This window comes from Eschscholzia californica, unplaced genomic scaffold (genome assembly GCF_041429995.1).
Source record: "Eschscholzia californica isolate CP2 unplaced genomic scaffold, dmEscCali1.0.p SCAF_4, whole genome shotgun sequence".
Classification (NCBI taxonomy): Eukaryota; Viridiplantae; Streptophyta; class Magnoliopsida; order Ranunculales; family Papaveraceae; genus Eschscholzia; species Eschscholzia californica.
Window position 1 is genome coordinate 23,192,730 of NW_028238461.1, and position 10,278 is coordinate 23,203,007.

At 36.5% G+C, this 10,278-nt stretch overlaps 2 protein-coding genes across 4 annotated transcripts; one reads left to right on the top strand and one right to left on the bottom strand.

Moving 5' to 3' along the window:
• Positions 1-2,177: 2,177 nt before the first annotated feature.
• Positions 2,178-4,821, top strand: LOC147543725 (YCF36, putative (DUF1230)). The gene is made up of 4 exons (XM_086637687.1): positions 2,178-2,733; positions 2,841-2,869; positions 4,059-4,115; positions 4,406-4,821. The coding sequence occupies exons 1-4, from the start codon at positions 2,214-2,216 to the stop codon at positions 4,619-4,621; spliced, it is 822 nt and encodes a 273-aa protein (XP_086493813.1). The 5' UTR covers positions 2,178-2,213; the 3' UTR covers positions 4,622-4,821.
• Positions 4,822-5,463: 642 nt separating this feature from the next.
• On the bottom strand, positions 5,464-10,278 carry LOC147543726 (rhomboid family protein). 3 transcript variants are annotated; one of them, XM_086637684.1, is made up of 7 exons: positions 10,032-10,278; positions 9,125-9,277; positions 8,293-8,363; positions 8,131-8,192; positions 7,527-8,021; positions 7,199-7,289; positions 5,464-5,824 (listed from the first exon to the last, which is right to left on the bottom strand). In XM_086637684.1, exons 2-7 carry the CDS (start codon positions 9,264-9,266, stop codon positions 5,738-5,740), a joined length of 948 nt encoding a protein of 315 aa, XP_086493810.1. In that variant the 5' UTR covers positions 9,267-9,277; positions 10,032-10,278; the 3' UTR covers positions 5,464-5,737. The 3 variants fall into 3 exon arrangements, with proteins under 3 accessions (XP_086493810.1, XP_086493812.1, XP_086493809.1); XM_086637686.1 differs by having other exon boundaries at positions 9,907-10,200; XM_086637683.1 differs by lacking the exon at positions 10,032-10,278 and having other exon boundaries at positions 9,125-9,477.

A 10,278-nucleotide genomic window follows, 5' to 3' on the forward strand; every position in this document is an offset into this window, starting at 1 on the left:
TTAAAGGTATGTAACTCTCATGAAGTTTTCAGAGGAGAGAAATAATTATGATCATCCATGTAACATTGTGATATAATCACTTATGAATGAAAAATGGTTTCAAAAAAAAAACTTCATAAGTTGTGTAATCTTCACCAAAACAACAGAGAATTTGTGAGCATCCACTAAGATGAGTTAATATTTCTTTCCATAGAGAGGTGAAGAGAGACATAAAAGGTTTATTTTGAACCATAAAAGTTCTAGAGAGAGGGAGTGGCAAGAAACAAGGGCCTTTAATTTTTCATCATTAAATGAGCCTTGGGAAGACGAGGATTCGCGGAAGGATAATATTGAAAGAGAAAATCTGACATTAACGACATTATGACAGAATAGAGGAAAAAATGTTCATCTAGGAATTTTCGATAAAGTAGAGAGCTACGCGAGAAGCTGGTCACAAAGTAGGGGTCATTTGGGAAATAACCTATATTTAATCAACCGTTCTGCTTTAATTCATTATCCCTGTAACACGTCTCTTGTGTATTGTTAATATGTAAGTTGGATTCTTATATCAAATTGAGTCAGGATAGTAATTATAGAAGGTCGTGGCTTTGGAGCATAAAAAAAATCACTAGGGCATAAGGTTTTTGTTCAACTAGACTTGACTTAAGGGCAATATTCATTTTGAGTCTAAAATGATTTTTTATTCTTGTCTCATCATTTTTCATCTTTTTCTCTTTTCATCGCTCATATTCATTTTGGGTCTAAAAATTATTTTTTTCCCTCCTAATCTTCATCTCTTTCCCTCTTTGTCATTCTCCAGCTCATACCCCCTCTTATCTTTTTCTCTCCTCATTATTCTCGCTATATCACTCACTTGTTGATTCTTTATCGTTGTTGTTCATTCTATCTCTTTATCTCAATTTATGGTGCTCATTCTCTCTCTGGCTTTTCTCTCATTATTTCTCTCTCTCTCTCTCTCTCTCTCTCTCTCTCTATCTTTTCCTCTCTCACAATTCTGATAAAGGGAAGTGTTATCTTCGACGGAACCCCCTTCGTTTGAGACAAAGGGGACCTCAAGGAGGAGAAACCCTCTTCGAGGGTTTCGTGGCTGATCGGACAAAACTGATAACAAAAAAGAACATATATAATTCTGAAGAAGATGAAAGGAAGGATCAGTATCAATGGTGATTCTTAGGAAGCTAATGCAATTAACAATCTTTGAGTTTTGGAAATTTTATAGTCGGTGGTAGTGGTGATCGAAAGTTGTGGTAATGAAGGTGATAATATAGGGACAAAGTTTAATCAAGTAACTTTTTGGACTATAAAATAAATATATCCCCTAAGTCAATCCTGATTGACTAAATCTTTAGGCCCTGGAGATTTTTTTTATGCCAAAAAATTGCGGCTTTATAAAACTAGATAACCTTTCTTCTTTACCTCTTTGGATTGACCATAAGACCTTCAATCAGGAACGTTTCAAAAGCGGCCTCCATAAGTGTTATTGGCTCCCCGTACCTCCTTTGACTTAGTAATATAGGTTGACTGGATTTGGTTATAGGTGCTACCAAGTCTGTAATTTTAGCATGGGCGGCCCTGGCCCAAAGCCACCAAAGTGGTGGCTTTGGGCCTCGAATTTTGAAGGGCCTCTGAATGAATTGTTCTGAGTTATTATGTTATTTCTTTACATCAATTAGTTGAAAACAGTTTAGCCGATTGGTTCACATACTTGTTTGTATCCCAACTTACCCAGGTTCGAGTTCGCACGAGTGCATTTTTCTTCATTTTTTCTATAAAGCATTATAAAGAACTATTAAGGCCCCAAATTTTGTTACAAAATTCAGCTTAAAATCCATCGAATTTAACACAGATGTTTTGAATTGAAATCAGTTGACGCGAACCGCGTTTTATAACAAAATCCGACTTAAGGTCTACCAAATAAAACACCAATATTTTAAAGTTGAAATTGGAATTGAATTCACTGGACTTGGGCCTAAATTTGTAACAAAATTTGACTGAGTCTACCGATTTGAGTTGTATTCAATAACTCTCATACCCTTTGAGATCGATGGACTTTAGCCGATGTAACCAAATCGACTCGACTTCGTCAATTTTAAGTTAAAAGGGAATTTGAGATTTTATCAAATTTTTTGAGATACAAAATTTTAGAGTTAATTTCATTTTGACCCCCAAGTTATGACCAACTTAAATATTGGATGTTATCTCACTAACAAAAAATGCAAAACTCAACCTCCATGGCCACACCTTTTTCTTCCCTCTTATCAAAACCACCACCAAAAACTCATCTTCTTTTTCCTTCTAACTCAAAACCCATCTTCACCATTAAACCCCCAACAAGAATTCCTCACCTGAAATCTTCCATTATTACCTTCTCATCATCTTCATCAAGAAATGAAAGAACACCTTCACCACTTGAAAATCAGTGTCCAGTCCCATTAGATCAACAACCCATTAATGAGTTTCAAAGTTTATCAAATAATTTCCCTTACTCATGGGCTTCTTCTTCTTCTAGTTTAGTTGAATATTATTCTCTCCTTTTTGTTACTGGTTCTTCTTTTGCTCTTTTTATTGGTCTTCCTGTTTGTTGGTTTGGTGTAGTAAATCCTGAATCTCAACCTCTTAAATGTGTTTTTGGTGCTTTATCAAGTGGGTTATTTGTTACCACCATTGCTGTTCTTCATATCTACCTTGCTTGGGTTTATGTTGGAAATCGTCTTCTCAGTGCCACCATTGAATGTAAGAAAAGAAAACCCTTTTTCTTCTGTTCTATAAAATTGAAAAATAAAATGAAGATTTGGGTATTTGATTAATGGTAAAGATTTGAATGTTTTTGTTGATTGCAGATGAAGAAACAGGTTGGTACGATGGCCAGGTAATAATAAAAAAATACAATTATTAGTGTGTTCTTTTACTTTGATTTTATACCTAATTAAAAAACCAAGTAGTTCTAGTTTGTACTAATCCAACATATTAGTAGAGAATTACGTCAAACTTAATTAGTTAATACTGTTGGTTCATGAATCTTGTGTCTCCTCTGGTATAAACTAAGTTAAGTATAAACTAGGAAGATAATTAACTAAAACTTTATTAGTTAATGTTGATTTTTGTGAGAAAAAAAAGAAGAGAATTACTTCGAATTTTGGTTTTAGTCTTGAGCGAAATCTCGATACGTAATCAAGGATTATAGTAAAATCCACCCGTGCTTCCGGAGTAAATAATAAACCTAGGAGAGAAACTGGGAATCTCAATAATGGCAAAAAAAAAATTGTAGGCTACTGTCACGGATAGATTGATCTGCACGATTGAGTATAAACTTGGAAAATGAAGTTTTACATATTAGCTCTTTCTAGAGGAAATATATTAGGTTACCTCGTGCTTGCGTATTATTGGTTCTGCCTCTGATCACGACGACCTTTTGTATCAACACTTGCAAGTTGGCAGGTCTTTTTCTTAAAGTGGCTGCTCACTCTGCAAATTAGATGAATTTAGTCTGCCAACGCATAGTACTAAGTGTGAGAATAGTCCTCCTACATGGAAGAAGGCTAATCTAGTAACCAAGAATATATGTCTAGGTCTTCCCCTCTAATTGGCAAATTGATTTTGAGTTGGATGACCACAAACTTAATATGATATTGGAGCTACAGCCACACATGACAGGTTTAAAAGCCACATGTGCTCGACGTCACCTGAAAGGAAAAAAGAATACGTGTTAGGCTCAAAAGACGCCACACGTGAGGGGGCGTGTAAGAGTAGTCCCCCATGGGAGAAGGCCGATCCAATAAACAAGAATATAATGTTTAGGTCCTCTCCACTCATTGCCAATTGGTTTTGAGTTGGATGGCCACAACTTAACACTAAGGCATCTTAATCTTAGGCCACAGCTCGCCCTTTTCGCGGCTAAGAAAACCTAAATCTTGGAAGATATTGATAATTTCCCATACCCTAAGTTTGTTGTTGAGATTCTGTACATGTTTATTTCTTGAACTGAAAGAAAGAAAGGAAAAGATTCGTTTGTTTACTTTGAGAATCAGTACATAACATAAGTTTCATTGCTTTTACAGATATGGGTAAAGACTGCTGAAGTCTTAGCACGAGATCGCCTTCTCGGTTCATATTCAGTAAGCTCTAATATACAATCATGTTGTATTTGATTTTTGAAGATCATTCAATAAGGTTGAGCTCAAAATTTGATGTTTGAGCCTGAGCCAATAGCCATAGATCTTCATGCGGTAAGCTGGATCTGGGGGCATTCTGTTTTTACCATATCTCATGAAAAAACAAAACAGATTAACTCGAGCTCAAACTGTGATGTCTTAATATCTGAGCTCGAGCTTATTGAATAATGGTTTTTCACTTTTCCTGTGTCAAACTTCAACGAATGAAAACATTAAACATGTATTTTGAACAGGTGAAGCCTGTACTGAACAGAATGAAATTCACATTAGTAGGACTTGCAGCATCTTTAGTTATATCTGTTCTTCTTCTTATCAATACCGGCGGAAACTATAACTCTTACGTGTCTGAAGAGAATGGAGGAAGAGTTGTATCTGGAGTGTACAGTGATGAATCTGCTAGATCATTTGAACCAGATGCATTTTGTGGTGAGCCTGCAGTTTCACCTTAATCGACCATCTTGGTTACTTATTTGTACAGTGTGTAAATCATCCTCCAAAACCATATATGCCATTTATCTGTATCTTTATCTCCATGTGAAAATTTAATGTTATAGATATAGAAATAGAACTTACTAGACTTATAAGTTTTATCAGTAGATAGATTACTACATTCATGAAAATTGAAAAGATGCTTTTTTTTTTTGCTAAACCATGGGGTCGTTGTTCGGCTTGTTTACCATAGGGTAGCTTGGATTTCGGTAGCTACCATAGGTCGCATGTCCAATCCTTGTTTACCGAAGCGAATCAATTTACCCGATATTTACTCTCTGGACCTCGTAGAGTAGTTGAATTCGGCCTCAATACTACCTTAACCAAAATCAAGTAATTGAGGTAATATAAAGATTAGGGGGGCACAAAAGAAAGTAACTTGGTGTAAGAGTCAAAGTGGAACCCTGAAAGTAGGGCATATTTGGTACCCAGGAAAATTCTTCCTTGCTTTACATTTTTGTTCTTAATGAAATTCTCTTTTTTTTTTTTTTTCTTTTCCTTGTGTATTGAACTTGAAGTTCTTAAAAGCTCTAACCAGAGATTATAACAATTATAAAGCAATAAAAGGCTAGACGCTTCAGCCCCACGCCCTTCGTTTGGGTTTCTGGTAAAATTGTCTGCTTTGGCATTTCCAACGTCACGAAACATCACTAGGCCCTAGGGAATGAGTGCTTAGTTCGTTACAAAGGGCAGAATGCGACAACGACAACATGTTGTTTATGCTTCCATTAGTAGTGTATTTTTCGAACCTTATTTGGCGCTTCCGAAAAATAGAAAGTATAGTGGTTAGCCTCGCGTCACATTAAAAAACAAAGTCACTTTTTATTCATTTCTCATTGAAGAGACATTTTCTAGTTATTTGAGTGACAGATACTCTAAAAGGCAGCAAAGATCAAAATTACAACATGAATGTGTTGATAGTGGGAACCTCATAACATGAACCCTAACCTGGATAGGCTTTTGATGGAAATCCTGTTCTTGATGAAACAAAGATAACAATCGATTTTTATCATTCTTATTTCGGCTGAAAGTTGAACGGATACATGTTCGAGGAATTGGCTAGCTTTGACATCAGCTCATGCTCCGTACTTAGGCGCCTTCCAGAGCTTGAAAGCCACTTCATGAAGAAATCTATCTGCTGGTATGGCGAGGTTCCCTCCATTCTGCAAGATCAAAAGATATTCTTAGCAAGATACGCCAAAATGAGTGCCAGCCGATTCTTAATTTGCTCAATTTATCCTCCCATGTCTTCAGGTGTGTTTGCGAATTGCGACTTCCTACATATCGACCATTTCGACATTCTACGTGCCCATGAAGTGTAGTGCATTCCATTTGTCAATACAAACGAGAAGACAGAAGTATTTCTCGATTTCAGATACCATCGCTGAGTAATAATGGGGTGAATTGCTTAATGCTTATTATTTTTAGTTTATGTAGCAAACGTCCGTAATCAATATTAATTGCAGAGTCTGATGTAGGCCGTCCATGACATCAAACAGGCTACTGGAGAAGCTAAGTAGTGGCGTCGAAAATTCACTTAGCAAACTCGGCCAACCTTTTACTTTAATGCACTCATGTATTAACATAAATATACTATTTCTTATATGGAAACGAGGCTCCTACGCAGCTACCGTACTACCACTATAGAGTTCCATGTATAAATTTCTTTAACAAGAAATGCATGAAAAAAAAAAAGAAAAAAAAACTGTGGGTGAATCGAGCTGAGATACCAAACTCGGCTCAGGCTACAGCAGGAGTTCTACGGAATACTTGAGTAGTATAAGTCAGAATAACCATAATCCATAGATGAAGCTTGGCTTATCTTAAATAACTCTTTTACTTCTGTGGTCTACAGAATTTTATATTTTTGGTAGTTTCTCTACACTCGTGTCTTCATGAAGTTAGAAGCCATCTAGTGAACTAGGAATTCTAATCCAGTTTGTGACTAAATATTTCATAATTGAATATCCTCAGTAAGATCTCTTGATCACAATTTGCGCAACAGTCCTAGAGTCCTTATAAATGCATTTTAAACTTTCCTATCTTACCCATGCCATGAACCACGAAATCTTTGCTACAGCTTAGGAGGCGCAGGAAACACGACCAGGAAAAGAAAGAAAACAGCAATACAGTTATAGATTGCTGTAGAACGATTTAAATCCATATGAAGAGTACGTATAATATACGTAGTAAGAGCATCTCCTTTTACAGAATATGGTACATCCAGAATATGTTTATCAATTAATTATCGGTAAAATGGTGTAAATTTAGACAAACATGTTATCATGATAGACTCTTTCTTTAGACCCTAATAAATCACAAAACTTAGATCACACTGTGGGTAATAAGCCTTTTAATTCAGAGAAATTTTAAAAGGAATTATAGAATAAAGAGCGTAAAAATGGCAAACACGGCCGAAGTAATGTCATTAAAAAAATAATAGATAAACTCTGGTGTAATCTACCATCTCCGTATTTCCTACCAACAAATAAATATAAAAGAAGAAAAAGAACAATATAGAGGAGTTTAACGCTAACCTCCTTAAATTCTTGAAAAGAAAATCTTGTAGAAGTATCCTTCCGAGTTACAGCATCCTGCCATTGTGCGACTAACATTGGACAATGATACCTGTGGAATGTTTTAAATAGCGGGAGTCATAAAACAGGGAACTTTGACATCGGTGCAGCTTATGATGATCATTCTTGAACTACTTGTAGCTTTAAAATTTGGGTTTAAGGATATACTATTTTGGGGAAGAAAACTAGGTTAACGTTGCTTATGAAACTGTACAAACCCTAGACTCAAATGCTCAGGCGCTCTGGTTTCAAAGTTAGCAACTATTGTAAGAAACATACTCAACCTTACCTGGTGCTATTAACTAGATTCACTCCTTTCATGGTGTAACTTTGACGGGGAAAGAGCGACGAAAGATCAGAGTTTGTCGGATTTTGTGAGCTCAACTGCAATAAGCTGGTATCCTCAGCTTCATCCTTAGTTGGAGCACCATAGCTCATCACGACAGAGAGGTGTAACCTAGAACTGATTTCTGATCCAGGCTGGGCTATCTCCAATATCCCACCAACCAATGCATTGACCCATTCTACCTCATCGCCCATAGTCGGGATTTTTGTCTTTTCACCTTGCCCAATGTGCACAAAAACTAAATCAAATTTGCAGGTTTCTAGTATCTTTCCTCCTTCAAAACCAAGCAGCTTCAGCATCTCAGATGCTGGTGGTTCATTAGGGTGTCCTTTGTTATTACTTAACTCATCGAATTCCAAAACAGTCAAACCAAGATAACTTCCGAAAGATTTAACACTTGAATTAGTAGTCAAAATAGCAGCTCTCATACCCATAAATCTGATTTTCGATCAAACAACAGCAAATTGGTAAAACCAGTCGAACAAAAAAATCGTCAAATTCTTTTCTCCACTTGAAATAGCAATTTTAGGCATATTAAGTCTAATACCTGTCGGATATCGTTGTCACTGTTGATTTCTCAACGCAGTCTGTAGCAGAATTTTCTCCATTCTAAATACAATTCGTAGCGACAAACAGGAAAATTTCATTAGTATCTTCATAAAAAAAGATAAACATCATAACTAAAACGTTGAGAACAAAAAATTCTTACCCTTTTGATATAACCATCATATGCATCTAATAGCTGTGCTAGTTCTCTAACTACTCTCTCGTCCTCGCTTTCTGCACAGAAACCAACTAAGTTGGATAAACAATATTATCTATATTGAAGTAATGCAGTGGAAATTGTTACTTTTGTAGTCATCCAACTCAAAACCAATTGACAATGAATGGAGAGGACCTAGACATATCTTGGTTGCTAGATCCCCCTTCTCCTATGTGGGATTATTGTCACACGCCCCCTCACGTGTGTGCGACGTGCCGACGTTCTTTGAGCCTAACACGTGTTTTTTTTCTTTTCGGGTGATGTGGAGCATATGTGCCTTTTAATCTTATCACGTGTCGGTCTAGCTCTGATACCATGTTCAGTTTTGGTCATTCAACTCAGAACCAATCGGCAAACAATGGATAGGACCTAGACGTTATATTATTGGTTGCTAGATCGCCCCTCACAGAAATAATGTAAATTGATATAGAAACTAAGGTATTTGACAAAACAACAATTCAAAATTATCATATCATACCCTATAATCTGAAACATTTGTTCTTAGTAGCATCATAAATATGAATACATCTCGTATGAAAATGGAAGACAAAATCATTACACCCATTAACCTTAGTAGTCGTGATGGTTCAGCTAATGATTCAAACACTTCGAAATTTCCAATAATCACGCAATTGTGATTGAAATGGGTACCCATTTTTTGATTATTTGACATGTAACAACCCAATAATCAAACAATCAAAACCATTTTGTAGAAGAAAAAAATGTCAAATTTGAAGGAATTGTGGGGTAAAATTACTTCAAATTTGAAGCAAATTACCTGGGTGAGGGGGTTTAGTAAGGGATAAGAAGCCAGAGCTGCCTCGGGATACGAGATCATGAAGATGAAAGTGAGATGAAGATATTTGTCTCACCAACCCATCACCGTAGACCACCAAAGCTCGGCTTGCTTTGTCCGCCATGATGTTGGTTTCTGTAAGTATACAGTAGAGAAGAGAGAGAAAGTAAGATAGTAAAGGCATCAAAGTAGAAGCCATGCTGACATATTACGCCGAACAAGTTCTTTTTGGTAAATGCAACACTTGTATCCAGTAGAAGTGTTACATTCCAGCATATTCGTAAGGAACGTTATGCTCAATTACAAAGAAATCAATATAGCCCATGGAGAACGGAACAGACAACTGACCATGAACATACTAACAGTGACAACATAGCTTCTACGATCGGGCACGTAGTCATCAGTGTGGCACAAAAACTGACCAACAACCAATTAGAACACTAAGAACAGTACTATATAGGGGCAACTTCAGTTTTATGGTTCATACATTCATCTGACCATTGTTCACCTTGGAGTAAGGTTTTACAACCGAAACAAGTAACTCTTGTGCTACTGTGTGATATATTGCTTTTTTTTCCTATCATTTATTTTCGGGTTTCTTATGCTACCTTATAACATGTGTCTATATTTTCGAGTGACTATTGTGTTCCTGGTGTTTAAAGCAAGTATAGATAGAGTCTCATAGAGAGAACAAGATTACTATGAATTTGAGTAACTGAATAATAACATTAAAATAGGAAGAAAAAGAAGTGAATAAAATTTACCAACGCCTTTGCCTCTATAAGGTTTGATGACAACAGAAGGTTTCTAAGTTCGATAAACCCTAGCTCGTACTTACATCAATTTCAGATATAACCTAGTAGTTTGAATGGAGTACAAGAGAGAGTACCTGGAGAAACCCTAGCTCAAAATTGTTACAGAGAGAGACAGTACACCTTATTGACTTCCTATTTCTATGTTAGAGAGAGAGACAGAAACCCTAGCTCCAAATCGTTAGAGAGAGAGAGTTGCATTCAACATCGATTTGGGGAGATCAACATGGAGGTTGGGGAAAAATCGATTTCAAGCTGCTGGTTGGATGGAGAAGAGAGAGTCGGGGTTATAAGCGCCCATGCATTTTTGCTCGAAGGCGCCCC